This window comes from Grammomys surdaster, unplaced genomic scaffold (assembly GCF_004785775.1).
Source record: "Grammomys surdaster isolate TR1022 unplaced genomic scaffold, NIH_TR_1.0 242, whole genome shotgun sequence".
NCBI lineage: Eukaryota > Metazoa > Chordata > Mammalia > Rodentia > Muridae > Grammomys > Grammomys surdaster.
The window spans coordinates 2,319,173-2,335,566 of record NW_021604687.1 but is presented as its reverse complement, the minus strand read 5'-3'; the positions used below and the strand labels follow the sequence as shown (position 1 = coordinate 2,335,566).

The window sequence follows — 16,394 nt, the reverse complement described above, 5'->3', positions numbered from 1 at the left end:
ATAATTTTTAGTTTCAATATACTGTGTAATGCTCTCTAAAAAATAAGTTTATCAATTTCAGACCCAACTAGAGGATAGAACTTCCTATTTCTTAAAACCTAGATTTTATAACTTACCGTTTTCATAAGAAACTTAAAAATATATTTACCATTTAACCTAGCTATTTTATCCTTAGTTCTTTGGACAGAGTTGAAAATGTATGTAAACACACAGATTTGGCACTTGTTTCAGAATTTACTACTCAAAACAATAAGTTAACCCCCAAAATTCAACATTCCTGGGTCTTGAAAAATAATATGTGTTTGGCGATAGATTGTGTCATCAGCAGGGAGAAAAAAAACTGTTTTCATGGGAAATATTTAAAACATTCATGTGAGATAGAGTAATGCTGGTGGGATGACAATAGTAAGCAAGAACACGAATCTTTGTGTGTGAAAATAAACTACAGAATGACAGCACTAGTCTTTTGTGATGACTGGGCATGTGTATAATTATGAGTAGATGTGTTTAGAAATACGGCAATATAACCATATTGAAAATACTATTTGCCAATTATTTTCAAACCATATTAGCATTTGTTTCTTCATTATTTTTCATACCTCTGTCAAGGAAATAACTAAAGATTTTTAAAGTACAAGAATTGTTAAGATTTTTTTCCTACTTTGTTTTCTTCAACCAAAAAGTTTGATCTTATATGTGAGATACTTCTATTCTGAGATGGAATGTGTTCACCACAAAAAACGAAGACATGAAAATGCTATTGACAGTGGAAATCTGAATCTGTTTCGGCTTTACTTATTTATTTATGTGTTTGTTTGTTTGTTTATATACATTCACACATATACCTCGAGGTTGAGGTCGATTGTCTTTATCTTTCTGAATATTTTTTGGTTCTTTTGAGTTAGGGTCTCTGACTGAACCTGAGGCTTTCAAATTTGCTTAGACAGTCTGTCCAGAAATCACATGTATCCATCTGTTCATCTGTCACTAGGTATGTCTATCCTAGTACTAGGATGGCAGATGTGCACTGTACCTGACTTTCTTATTGATACTATGTATTTGTACTCAGGACACCATTCTTGTGGGCAAGCAATTTCCCAACTGGGTCATATCCCTAGCCCCATCAAAAGATTTTAACTAAAAAAACAAAAATCAGTATGAATTGGAGTGTTACTACTCATTTAAGCATGTGTCAATTTTGTTTCTGAGGCTTTATTAAGAACATCATTTTATATTATAGTCAAAATAAAAAAAAACTATCATCGGCTAGTCAGCTGTAAAACATTTATTAAGGCACACATTCCTCTAACGTCTATAAAATTCCATCCCATATCCAACAATATTTTCTATAAAAGATTCTGAAATATTTTAATTCTTTTGGTATTCAATAAAAATTTCCATACATTATTCCTTATGACTAATAAGATGTAATTTTTGGAAAAGGTAAAAGAGGGGCTAGAAAGATGACTCAGCTGTTAAGAGCATTGACTGGTCTTCCAGTGGTCCTGAGTTCAATTCCCAGCAAGCACATGATGGCTCACAACCACTTGTAATGGGATCTGATGCCCTCTTCTGGTGTGTCTGAAGACAGCTAGAGTATATTCATACACATTAAATAAATAAATAAATCTTTAAAAATGTATATGAAATATTAGATTGTCTCTATTTCAGCTGTGGCAACACAGAATAACCCACTCACTAAATGCACTGTGTAAATAATTTAGTCATCCAAGACTTTTCACATTTGCAGGAAAATGAAAATAAGTGGAAGAAAATCTGGACAACCTGGACAGGTGAATAAAAAAATAGTCATCAGTCTGACCCTTACCTTATTGCATAGGTAGAAGCTGTAACCATTAGGAATAGTACCACCACCATGCAGACACCGGTCAGACCTGGAACTGTAAGATTTACAAGTACATTTTAACTTAATTCATACTGGAAGAAAGTTCAAAAAATATTACCTTAAAGTCTCAAGTAGAGTACACAATTCAGGGGAAAGCAAAATCAAATGTTGTTTCTCTGTGTATACACCCCCTCAAACAAACTGTCAAGAAAATCAACACAGCCTCAAGTATTCAGGCTTTCAGACAAGGCAGGTTCCTTTGTTCCTGGAGTAGAGGCGTCTATTCTTCCTTAGCCAAATGCTCTATTCCTAACAGTGAAAGCATGGAGGTCTTGTTTAAGCAGTTATACGTTGAGGTTTCAAGAGGGCAGTTTCTCTATTACATGTAGAAGACACTATCTTGAAACAGATGTTCTGGCCCTCTGGCTTTTATAATCTTTCTTTCCCATAATCTATACTATTCCTTATCTGTGCTGTTATTTGAAAAAAGCTTGTAGACACATTTGCTCGTCACATCAAAAGCATTCTTGGGACTAGGAGATAGCTCAGCAGGTAAAGGTGTTTGCCAACAAGCATGAAAACTTGAATTCAATCCCTATATTTCACATGGTGAAAGGAGAAAAGCAAGTCCAGCAAGCTGTCCTCTGACCTATCCCCCATACACACAAATTCTGTCACACACACACACGAACAAACACTGTGACATGATAGTTACAAAATATAAATAGTTACAAAACATGTATCTAAGTTGAAATGTAAATAGATCCTCACTATGTTATTACTATAAAATTAATTATTCTGCATATACATACACAGAGAGTGAAAGACACACACACATACATAACACACAGAGTGTACAACAGCTTTGACTATCCTTGAACTTGCTTTGAGGATCAGGCTGGCCTCAAACTCACAGAAATCTACCTGTCTGTGTCTCTTGAGTACTGGGATTAAAGGCATACACTGCGATGCCCTGCCACTGATTATTACATATATATATATATATATATATATATATATATATATATATATATATATGTACAGAGATAATGTAAATTGAACTATTTGCCCCCTGTGGGGTAAGTCTCAAGGTGGGGTTGGACAGGAAAGGACTGGGATAGGAACGTGATACAAGTATATGATGTTAAATCTCCAAAGAGTCAATAAAATATTATGTTGGAAAAAAAGCCACTGAATCACATGGACAAATGACAAGAGGAATTACTAACATATACAATATTTGGGAACAAGGTAATGAAAATATTAGAAGTCTTGATTTAGGTAAAAACTAATACATATGCACATTAAAACCAATAAAATAGTGTGGTTTCCATAAATGTGTGATTTGGTAAACTTTAGTTAAGTATGAAAGTATTTGAAAAACAGATAAAGACTTTACCTGAACCTTAAAAACCATACTTAATTTTAGAACCCATGATTGTTACATACTGTAAAACTTGTGAGCAGATGGAAATCTCCAATAATTTCACTGTACCTATGCTAATTTTTTAGGTGTGATGGTTTGCTGTGAGATTCTGAACCTGCCTCAACTGATCATTGAATGCCAGTCTACAAAGCACCTTAATAGAAGGAAGCCTAAAAAAATGGGAATTTTTGGACTATAGCCACAGTTGTCTTAGTAGGTTACATGAATATTTTTCCGATTATTCAAGAGTCATATTCATTCTTTGAAGAGTCAGAAGTCACATTAGTATAATTAACCATCTTAGAAGAGCTATAATAAAAAAAATTCACTGAACTCAAATATTTCATCATATTCACTAGAGAATTTCTTGGATGGTCCTACTACAACCAGAAGCTTTGCTCATGATCCGTGCTGATGCCAGAAACCATCATGTGGAAACTCATGATCCACGCTCCCACAGAGCGTAAAGAGCAAATAAACTGCATTGGCAGTGATATCTATAACTGCAGACAAACTGTTGAGAAAGGGACATGGAAGATTCTGTAATAACCATATGTAAGATAAACATGAAAAGAAATAGAAGGAGAGAGAGAGGGAAAAAGAGAGAGGAGGAGGGAGAGAGGCAGAGAGACAGAGAGGTGGGTGGCATGGAACATAGCAAGTTTGACTCCTGTCATTGGAAGATGAAAGAGAAGCCCAAGACTAGCCAGTCAATGTTCAAAATTGTCTAACATTATGGTCTTACAGTGATTTCTTTGGAGAAGCCAAATCTTGCTGAATTCTGTCTGCAGACCACAAGGAATAATGACTGTTAATTATTTTGTTGAAATATCTTATCTAAAATTTGTTGCCTTTTTAATATATCCAATTTATTTTCACTGTTTCTTTTAACCCAGCATACAACACATTGGAGTTGTTTATGACATTTTCATTCATACTTTGTTCCTGTTAAGACTTCCCCCTCTACAAAGAACTCTTGGTCTAGTGGTACATCCAGGCAGTTTAATCAACATAGAAAATTGCAGCATTGAATACTCTAAGTAATAAACACTGAATCATCCCTGAAACATTGAATGGTCCCCAATGTACCCTTGGGGTATAACTAAGTTCTAACCTACTATCCATTTATGGATACAATTTCTAAGACACAGGAAAAGCAGACTAAAATTAATCACTAGTCTAGTTCCACTGGGCAAAGTTAAACTTGCCTATATGAATCACACTTAATTTTCTGGAAGTACTTGATCCTCTCAAAAAATAAAGCCAAATATGTATTTTTATTTTTAGGAGAAAAAAATTGGTGTGTGTCTTCTTATTTATTCATATGTACTCATATGAAAGTCACTAATTAGTAGCCTTTACAGCATAGAATTGTACTATAGTGCTCTGTGTGATCCTTTACAATACACCATTGTACTATACTGACCTGTGCGAATGACTGAGCCACATTTGTTCCATTATACAATGCAGCCAAAAACACATCGTATTCTGCTCATTATCCTACTTCTTTTAACTTAATTAAAAACTTAATTGGGTTTTTTATGCACAGTTTTCTTATTCTAATTAAACATCAGGTATTTTACGCTCATCATGGAATGTATTATTGAATTAGGAAATTTTTAGTATACAAGCATCTTTAAAGGGATGTGTGTATTCTCAAAACTATTGAATTTGTTGTATAAATTCTTACTTTCAATACACTTTTCATTTCCTAAATACTAAATGTAATTACTATAATGTACTTTTATGGCCTTTAGTTTTAATAAATGATTTCTTAGTATATTAAAAATAATTAGGCACCAAAAGAGAAGACAATAGAAGATTAAACACACTGCAGTACAAGCAAAGAACCAACAATAGTACTGTCTACAGGAGAACAACCTTATAATGGGTAAATCCCATCTTACAAACTGTTGCTTTGCCTAGGCGTTATTCCTGACAATATGAAAAGGTTGCTATGGAATGTAGTCTCTATTAGACTTGATATGAAGAACATAAGATGATGAAGTTTTATCCTGGGTGGAGAGATATTTTACTTAGTCAAAAGCATTAATTATGCTACTTTGTCTTTATGTAATACCTAAATCAATATATTTTATATCTTTGAAACTATACTTTTTGAAGAATGTAAAGAATCTCAAGGCATTCTTTCATTAAACTTCCTTTAGTAGAAAATGTTAATTAAAAATACATGTTTTTTTTTTAAAGAAGCCATGCAACATTTTTTGAAACTTCTTTTATGTACTACATATACAAAATTCTGCCCGCATGTATGCCTTATAGGTCAAAAGGGGGCACCAGATCTCACTATAGGTATTTATGAGCAACCATGTGGCTGCTGGCAATTGAACTCAGGACCTCTGGAAGAACAGCCATTGCTCTTAACCTCTGAGCTATCTCTCTAGCCCCATAGAAAACATTCTTAACTCACAGTTCTGTTCTTTCTCTTGATTTAGTTCAGGTGAATCGAGATGCATTTATTTGTTCTTAACGTTTTGATAATTTTTTCACTTTTATTTTTCAAACCTGGTTATTAAAATTTAAATCACAACATGTTACTGATGAACAAAATGCTAAGCAAAACTAAGTTATGTTCCTGAGTTAAGAACTGTGAAACACTAAAACATGGTAATACAAAAATTTTGTCATCAGAGCAAAAACACTTTATGACTCTAAGACATAGGAGAGATGTAAATTATTTTACTTTTTTCTTCATAAAACTAGTGAAAAGAAAGGAAATGCATACAATAGGGTGATATGCCCTAGTCCCTGTGCATGTTTTATTTTTACTAATTACTGCTAATCGTTGATCACGGATTGTCTCGATGCCCAACTCACCCTCATACTTGACAGAAACACTGAAAGCATCCTCACAGTGCAACTTTCTCCAGCATTGGGTTAATTTTTGAGTTGCAAAGATGTGCATACACAACAGAACAGTCTAGACTGAAATTTCAAGTGAACATTTTTAAAAGAAAACAATTTAAATGTAAATATAAAAATAACACAGCCCCAAAACATAACTGATTATAATAACTTTCCCATTCATGTGTTTAAAGATCACATCTCACATATCATTTTAAGATGACTCAATTACTAGAATTACACTAATACTTATAGTCCAATATTTTCCCGCTAAACTTTGAAAGCAGTATATTACCTGTCACAACACCAGCTATAGCCATAGCTCAAAGCAGGCCTTCATGAGGCATGAGGATTATAATGTTTTCATTTGAAGAACTTGCCAAAAACTGTATAGCAAACCAATGTGTTTGATTACTGTTTTTCTTAATCTATCCAAGACTCTAACTATTGTTTTCCTTGCCTCAGATGGCAATGCAGCATTATACCTAAACTATCACTATCAATTATAGAATGTTGTAATTTAGCATGTATCAATTGATGTGTAATTTGACTATGCTTATTTTAAAAAAACTTTGTTTCATTCATTGTTTAAAAACAATGAATAGAAACTTACCAGTTGTGAAGAGAAGCTTTCTGGGATCCTGAGAAAAGAAAAGAATAAAACATTTGACTGGAAAATAAAATGCTAGTGGCATAAACCTAAGCAAGAAGTTTCCCAAGTGTGTTGCCGTGTATTAGGAATTACAGCACCATTCATCCAGTACAAGTGATGGGCTCAATTAATTAAGTCTCAGGACATTATAAAAAGAAAAACTAGAGTAATCTTCTCAATATAGAAAATGAGAGTATTGCCTAACTTAGAAGCAGATTATTGATATGATTATATGATATTATTATGATCATATGATTACATATGATATGTAGTGGTGGGATTTAATAATTTTGCGAAACAACAGTTTAACTTATAATACAAAATTAAATATATATTTTATGTAACATATAATGTTATACATATTCCTCATTATGTTTTCCAGAAGACTGTAAATTTATAAACTCATTATTATCCTGTCTCTACAACTTATACAGCTTTTAAACACATTGTGTTCAATGCTCAACCAAAAAGTATTTTTTTTAAGACTAAAAAAACCAACATAGTGGAATATAGAGCAACTAAACGTAAATAGTATGAAAGCAAGAAACCTAATATAGGTGTTAAAGAAAGAGGGGCATAGAGGGAAAAGCTGGGCAAAGGAAACTGGAGTGGGAGCAGGAAACAGGTAACCGTTACGAATATGATATTAAGGTTGGGAGACAGTCCAGAGAGAGAAAGTGGGGAAATGAGAAACAGAACTCAGTCAGAAATCATGAAATGTGGAGAGCTGTCATTGAGAAGCTAAGAAGCTAGATTCTCCAGTGAATCTCAACATTTTGTGCAGCATATAATCACCTGGTGATCCTTTTCAAAAAAAGAGCAATGCCCAGGCCCTGTCTATACACAATACTAGAGGCTAGAAGAGATTTATCAAAAATGATTTGAGGCATTCAGTTTTACAATTTGTTCTGCCATTTGTTTCCTTTTAAGAAGACAATCAAATGATTAGAGTGGTAATATCTATGAAAGTCCTAATGGTATGTAGAAGAAAACAATGGAGTCTGGGATGAGGTCAACTTTTTTTTATTATTGGATATTTTATTCATTTACATTTCTGATGTCATCCCTTTTCCCCATTTCCCCTCCCTAAAAACCCTATCACACCCTTCTTCCTCCTTTTTGCTTTTATACCATTTTGATTAGATGCAAGTATTAAGGTCAGTTCTAGGTTGAAGAACAAGCAATACAATAGATGCAAATAGTCAAGGAACAAGCAAGACAATAAACATAAATAGTCAAAGAACAAGCAAGGTAATAAAATTCCATGAACACTCCCATGATCACTGTTTCTAAGGGCTTATCAGGATGATCAAAATATCTGAGCCTGCTTCCCTGTCCTAGCCCAATGTCATTTTCATGTCTGAAGCCAATTTCCTTGTTCTAGCATATTATTTAGATTCCTGCCTGAAATTACTTCTTTTTTCTAGCCTAATATCAGATTCCTGACAAGTAGCCCACTTCCTTGTCCTTGGCCAATATCAGATTCCTGACAAGCAGCCCATTTACTTGTCCTGGGCCCATGTCAGATTCTTTCCAAGCTGTCCAAAAAGCTCTCTGCCTCTCCCCCTTTTTTATTTCATAAAGAAGACTGAGCCTGTCTTTGGTCATTGCCTTCCCTATCTGTCATGAAATATGCATTATCCAAAGCAAAGCACTTCTATCTTAGGTTGGTAAAGTTCTGTGCATAATCTTACCCATCCTTGGCTTGCCAGCCTGTTAATTTAATAACTCTGCCTGGGAGTCCTTTTTCAGTTTCAAGCCATGTACTTTGGCTGCCAACATGTTGATGTTGTTAAAGACAAGCTCTAATACAATGGGCAAGAAAAAAAGTATTCCCAGGACAAAAAGGCTAGCATGATCAAGCTAGTCACTGTCATTCATCAGAAAAGGTCAGAGAGACAGCAGTTTGGCTTGTGTGCAGCAATGACCTTGGGAAGTAATGACTACCTGAAGACAATGTGAAAGCACTAAGCAACAGAGACCTGACCAGTGCTATATATGTAGTGAGCATCTGACTCTGACTCAGCACATATAATTTTATCTCGTGAACATATAAAAGATCATATGAAAGAATATTGGCCCTAAGTTAGATAGCCCATACTTGTAAATTCATCTCAAGGTCATTGATCTCATGGAACTAAAGAAATCATTAAAAAAAAACCCACTAACTTTTTAAGTCATATAAATTCATTATTTAGTATCGACAAATAATCAACCTACAGCTGTGCCCTTTTCCAACCAAGCACAGTAAGTGAGTTATTATTTTTTTTCCTGAGATTGGCACCGTCAACACTCTCAACTAAATGGGAAGAATTAGATAAAAGCTGCTGGGAGTCAGAAAGCAGACCTGAGTGGCAACCTTCTGAATATTGCAGGATACAAAAAATAGATACTACAAACTCCCATTTTCAGCAGGAGAAACTATAGAATAGTAATTACCTGCAATTTCTATTGAAAGGGAATAAAACTCAACTTGACAACTGCATTTTAAAAGCACTCAAAGGAGCAGCAAGGTACATATTTTCTGTAAAAATCACAGACCCTCATTAGTTATCTAATGACAAGTGAATGGAAAATGGAAAGTCAGAGACCACCCACCTCATTCTGGTATCTTGCTGCATTCAGTTCAAGGAAGTCTTCACTGTAGTTCACTGAAAAGTTGAGGGCATTTACCAAGTGGGCAGCTACATGCACACCTACAGAACCACACCAGGTATAAGTCAGTGAGGTTTCCACATATGCTCCTTGTCTAGAAGTCACCTGTTCTCCATAAACAATTACAGATTAAAGATAGAACTGCATTAGGTACATAAGCAATAAAATATTGAATTGAAATCATTCTAAAACACAAAATCAAAGTCACCTGAATATAGATAGTTTACTAAATAGTCAAAAGCTAGAATAAAATAGCCACAGTATTTCAGGTAAAGATCTAGAGAAGATTCTCACTTAATGTCTCCCTCTACAAACACACACACACACACACACACACACACACACATTTACATTATGTGTCTATCAACACAAACATTCACTTGTTCAATAAACTGCTTCCTGCTTCCTGCATATCTTTGTATTCCACATAGTTCATCTTTCCCATAGCTCTAACCTACTCTATCTTATGTACTTCACTGTCATCCATTCCCAAATGGCAGCCTTCTGAATGGCTTTTAACCGGAGGAAATCTTCCACAATCGATAGATAATTTTTAAAACTCAACAGTAGAGGGTTGAGAGGCACTTTGTGGAAGCAAAACGCAGGAGAATAGTGATTACCACTTGACAAACAAACAACCTATAAAGGCACTGCCAAGAGAGTGCTCAGCTGACTGTGAGCTCATATAAAAGATACATGTGCCAGAGAATTACTAGAAGTTTGAGACAACTCATTTTGTCATAGCCAGAAATGAAAATTATCTCATGAGATGCAAGGAAGGAGCAAATGATCTGTTCAACTAGGCCTTAAAACCTCCTCCTTTCCTACTCTGTTTTTTAAGGTTAAATGAGGTATACATTAACATTCCATGATAACATATTGATTAAAGATACTCCTGTAGCCTTGGTCCTATAACCTATCTACTAGTTTTGAATCTATCTGTAAACACATGAAGACAATACTGAACTATTAAAAAAAGTATATAAAAGTATTATAAAAGTTCTATAATTGTTAACTAACCAGTACTGGTTAAAATAATATATGAAGTATGCTGTTTCAAAGGAATAGATGGCCTGAAGAATAGAAAAGCTTACAATGTGCAAAACGTAGACTATAAAGTACAGAAGCACTAAGTACCATTAATTACTCACAAAGAACAATAAAGGCAAGAGGGGCTCAGAATGCCAAATAACCTAATAGTTTATTTTTAGGAATTGTAATTCAGGCTAACAAGTTGGGTATCAAAATGGGTTGCATTAATATCAGGTGTATTTTTAAAGTGCCATAAAGTTACAGTGCTCAAGAGAGTGTGTTACAGGCAGAAGAATATACAAATGGAATATTGAAATAGAGAACCCAAAAGTCTGATCAAATGAATATAATCCACTGGGACCATTTTGATTTGTATTTCCCTGAAGACTAAAGATGTTTTTAAGTACTTCTCAGCTATTAGAGATTCCTCTGTTGAGAATTCTATTTACATCTATATGCCATTTTTAAACTGGGTTATTTAATTGCCTCGTATCTAATTTCGTAAGTTCTTCTTACATTTTGAATATTAGTCCTCCATTGGATGTATATTTAGTAAAGATCTTTCTCCATATTTTAGGTTGCTGTTTTGTCCTATTGATTGTGTCCTTAGCCTTCATCCAGCAGCTGATAGAAACAGATGCAAAGACCCACAGTCAAACCTCAGGAGGACCTTGAGGAGTCTTGTGGAAGAATGGGGGATATAAGTGTGTGAGCAGGATGAGTCAGGGATACCACAAGAAGACCTACAGAGTTAAGTAACCTGGGCCCATGTGGCTCACAGTGACTGAACTACAAACCGAAAACCAAGCAGAGACTGGACCTAGGACCCCTCTGGAACCCTGCTGCAAATTGATGTTCCACAGCAGACAGGTACCCAAGTCGAGGGCTTCCCTTTCACTAAGGAGAAGGGAAAGGAGTAATGGGGTGATGGATTTGTGAGGGAGGGATGGGAAAGAGAGAAGAGATGGGAGCTGCAACTAGGAGGTAACATGAATAAATCAGTTAATGGGGAAAAATGTATCATATCAGAGAGAAGAGAAACATGAACTTACAGAACACTGAGTATGTTTAAAACAGTGAAAATATTCATTATAATACTGTAACAGTGAGTACATATCAGTATATACATGCTTAAACCTATAGCACATTATGTAGAAATGTTGAAGAGTAAAACTTAAAGTTTACATTTGCTAACTTGAAATGAATCCAGATAAAATTACACAGATTTAAAGTCTCTTCTACACAATTATCAATATAAATAATGTATCAAATACATCTTGACCTAGAATCATATTTTTAAATGAAAATTTCACATTTCTAATTTTCATTGTTATGTAGTACCATCTTAGCTTTAAGCCCGGAATAAGCCTCTTTATTTTAAACTTTACAAATGAAATTATTTGCTATTACAAGAAAATCAGCATAAGCTTAGCTCTAGCATTTGGAAAACAATGCAAAATGTCATAAGAAACACCTATGTTCTGTAATTCCCCTCTCAAGTCTCTTCTAACTCTCACAAAAGAGGGATTAACAAGGATAATTAGAAAATCACCAAATAAGATCATTAAAGGTGAAAACATACAAAATAATAAAATCAACTGTTTCCACCGTGGTAAAACATACAATTTTAATAAAATAATGCCTTTCAGCTCTCTCACCTGAGAAAATACAAATAGTTATGCCACAGGTGATGTGTAGAGTCTTGCTTTTATCCAATAATCTTCTTGTTCTCCTGCTAGGGACCTAAGTAAAAATTAATTGATATGGTAAAAATAATATGAGTCAAAATATATACAAAATTTTTTAACTACAGCATTGCTCATATCATGAAAAATATTGAAAACACAATACAAGTATACTAGTCAAAAGTGAGAGAATTGTGGCATAACTAGTCACTGAAACCATTCAAATGAGTGTTGAGAAGATTTACTGAAAAGCATAAACTGTTAGATGAAAAAGTTAGAAACCACATTGTGATCCTACAAAATGTCACTGTACATAAATGTCTATGCTGACATTTGTCCCCAACTGTCATGAACAGTTGTTCTGACTGAACACAATCAGGAAACTTTCTGATAGCCTGATATATATAATTTTTAAAGATTAAATTTGATAAAATATGTGATAACCTTTGTGCTCAAAAAAAAGTTATTTTTAAGTTAGTCCAATGGCATTTGTGGTTTTAAATACCTGCTTGATCTTGTAGAAAATAAATGTCAAGAATCTTTGACTATCTGTGCTTCACACTGGGCAACAGCGCTTTAAGACATATTACCTACTGAGAAACCTAGGAGGGAACTTTTCACTTTCTGGCACTTATATTCCTTCTCTTCATGTCAAGCCAAAAGCCAGCCAGAGAGACCACATCCTAGCATTTAACAATAGTGTGCAACCTAGGGAATGCTATTTCTATAAATGAATGCAACAAAAAATGTTTCCAAATATAATTACCTGAAAAAAATCTGTGAAGTTTTGCTACAGTAAATCAGCATTACAGACTTCAAAGATCACTAAAACTTATGAAAACATAACTATCTATCAATGTACCCCTGATTATTTTAGTAAAAAATCAAAACATATATACAAACATGCTCATACTTATACAAAGCACTAAAGACAAAAAATGTAGCTTTTTAAGTGACAAAGTAGTTACCTCTCATTTTTACAACAACAAAAAAATTGAGTTGAGCATCACTATACAATACAGTCATCTACTAAAGCCTTTTGCATAGCTCACAACAAATCATGTGTGAAACAGTGGGAAATTGTAAAGACAAGCAATCATTTTGTACAAGACAAAAAGAACACAGTACTCTGGTTTGCTTCCCTGGGTTTCCTAAATAAAATACCGATCTTAGTGAGGTCTGATACAGTAGAGAAGCTCTAAGAACTTTAACTTTAGTTCTGTCACTCATTTATATCTGATCTTGATTTGGTCATCCTTTCTGTACCTCAGGTTCTCAAGCTTAAATTGAACCAGTAATATCTGATTGTAGCATTGTTGTTAGGAATCATGATAGTATTGAACATAGTACCTGAAAACATGGTGAATGATACGTCTGTGATCCTCTTCCCTGGTCTTCTTTACAGAATAATTCTCTGATCACTTTTATAGGTAATGTGTCCCTTACCACCACTGAGAAGAGATGTCTAAATAAAACCAGTTCATAAACGTAGAACAACTAGCATGTGATTATTACACTAGATCTTGCCATAGAAATTCATGAAAAAGATTTTTGTTTTTTCTGTACCTTCTGTGATCCTCGAAGATAAGCCAGGACTGTCCGGCACATGGGTAAAAGGATAAGGCTGCAGTTGAGGTTCAGGACAGATGCAGAAGCTCTGCTTAAACACAATCCTAGCTGAACAAATAAGGCAAGGGTCAAAACAGGGTCAAATACAAGGGAAAAGCAACCTTGATCTGAAGTTGCATGTATCATGCTGCTTACTATGGACCATGATAAATGCCAACTCCTCCAAGAATGCTTCATCTTACTAAAAGCTTCAAAACAATTTCTTTCTGCTCTCAATGGCCTTAAAACTGATTTTTCTCTATTTTGCTAGTCATTAAACAACCTTTTTTTTATTGGATGTTTTATTTACATTTCATATATTATCCCCTTACCCCATTTCCCCCCACCCACCCAATATACTTTTACATTTCAGGGTCAATTTCTTGTACTATCCTAGATGGAAGAAGCCTGAGATATCATCCAATTATGTTCTATATCTCCGCAACCAAGCTGCACAGGCATCTGTAATTCACTGATAATCTCAGGAGAGTTCTAAAAGAAACTGGATGTGTGTTCTCCCCTCTCCCTGATATTTTCTCCATTTCTGCCAAGCCTACTCATTCTCACACACTTGTCTACAAGTTCTTCACCCAATAGTTTGATTCCTCTTATAGCATCACCTTAAACTATTCCTCTTGTGTGCTACCCTGGCCTGAGAATGGGCAATATCCCTATGTTACTAGGACTTTCACTGCTTTTGTATTCTCCTATTATGTTTTCAATACCTGTTCCTATTATTTCTTCTTAAATCTTACTTTATTTTAAAAATGACATATAAGTACTTACACATTGATTACATGAAAAGTGAAGTATTTATATGAACACACAGTGTAGAATAATCCAACCAGACTAACAAAGAGATACACCACTTCCTGCTTAGCATCAACTCTGACCATTTCTTGGCTCTGCGGTCACTTGCAATTCCACTATTTTCAGTATTGTAAAACACACAATATGTTACTGACTTAGGATTGCCACACTGTTAAACTGGCAATCAGAACTTGTTCCTCCCTTCTACACTTCAACTAGTATTTTTCCTCCCTGGGCCACCACTGCAAGCCCCTAGTAATCATTATTCTACTCTCTGATTCTGTGGATTGAACTATTGTTAGATTTGAAATGTAAGTAACATCAGTATAGTTTGCTTCTATGTATGACTCACTCCTCTAAACACATTTGGTTCCTAATGTTGCAAATTAGCAATCTGACATAAGACCATGTCTAGTAAAACTGTGATTCACTTGTTTAAATATTTAGGGTATTTTGCCATCTTAGTGTGTTTTGCTTTAACTTTTATTTTTTTTTTAGGAAATCTATTTCTATTTGATTATACTAAAGCATTTGTTCATGCTTGAATAAAGAATTATACAAAATAAATCTATAGATGTTATTGAACACACTTGTCTATCTTTACTGGTCATGTACAGTTTGACCACTTTATATTTATTTATATTAACCCACTCTTGAAACATAAGAAAATAGTGTTAATAGTATCTCTTCTATATAGGAGAATAATATGTCATTCTAATATTAAGATTTTATACAACAACAATAACAACAACCACCATTTTGAAAGTTACAGAACTAAAATGCCAACCTAAGGACTCTGCCTCAAGCATCTATTCTATTCACCATTGCATATGCTTCCTCTTACATGTGGCTTAAAATACAGTACAGAAGGAAATAGCAGGCAGTAAATACTTTGTTGACTGATCAATGGAAACCAGAAGTAACTTATTTTAGACAACTGGCCTAGATAAGTATTCCCTCTGAATAGCTCTTTCCATTAGATAGTCCTTGTTCCTGTTCTTAACCATTAGAGAAGCCTGAGATGCAAATACTATAGCTGTACTAGAGAAAGCCACAAGAACACATCAGGAAGGAATTTGGAACAGCTCTCTGGCTTGAACTCAGTGTGAGGGACAAGAGCTCTGTCTTTTCTAAAGTCAGAGAAAGCCACTGGGGCTGAATCTCAGGGAGGGTCTGACCCCCACCGCGGGCTCAATGCTCAGGAGTCTGTCCTGAGCTTGCTCTCTAATCCAAGAAAAGGACAGAACATTTTGCTAGTGGTTTTCCTCAGGACAGTGTTAGTGACATGTGGCCAAATTCTGGGAAGAATTTACTGACTCCTGGGGTCAATGGCAGGACAGTCCACAAACACGGCTGCAAGGGAAGCAACTGTCTTCAGACCCACGCTAATGTGTACTGTGGGTCTCCACCTGAGAGCTTAGGATGCACAAGTGTATTTCATGACCACAGGTTATAAAGTCAGAATGTGTCTAGCTTCATGAAATGTGTAGAAGTCTACTTTTCAAGATAAATGATTTAAACAAAAGGTTTTAAAGTAGGTATCATATTATCCAGTACTCAGGAAGTGGATGATGGAAGATTGTCAGTACTATGTCAGCCTAGCCTACAACCAAGACTCTTTTTCCAAAAACAAGGCAAATAAGTTCCTCTTTGTTGCTATCACTAAGATATTTGTGAAACTTTTATTTTTTTTCCTTTCTTTTTTTTTTTATTGGATGTTTTATTTACATTTCATCTGTTGTCCCCTTACCCCATACCCCACCCACCCAGGAACCCCCTATCCCCTCACCCCTCCTCCTTCTTCTCTGCGAATGT

At 34.8% G+C, this 16,394-nt stretch overlaps 1 protein-coding gene across 3 annotated transcripts in view; it reads right to left on the bottom strand.

The window, feature by feature from the left end:
* Nox4 (NADPH oxidase 4) overlaps positions 1-16,394 on the bottom strand; it is a 140,308-nt gene that overhangs the window by 85,563 nt on the left and 38,351 nt on the right. For 2 of the 3 annotated variants that reach the window (XM_028774673.1, XM_028774674.1), the window contains exons 3-7: positions 13,728-13,838; positions 12,135-12,219; positions 9,388-9,485; positions 6,751-6,778; positions 1,829-1,901 (exon numbers count right to left, since the gene is read on the bottom strand). In XM_028774673.1, coding sequence (XP_028630506.1) covers positions 1,829-1,901; positions 6,751-6,778; positions 9,388-9,485; positions 12,135-12,219; positions 13,728-13,838 — 395 coding nt within the window. The remainder of the gene's footprint in view (positions 1-1,828; positions 1,902-6,750; positions 6,779-9,387; positions 9,486-12,134; positions 12,220-13,727; positions 13,839-16,394) is intronic. The other variant, XM_028774675.1, reaches the window with a different exon arrangement.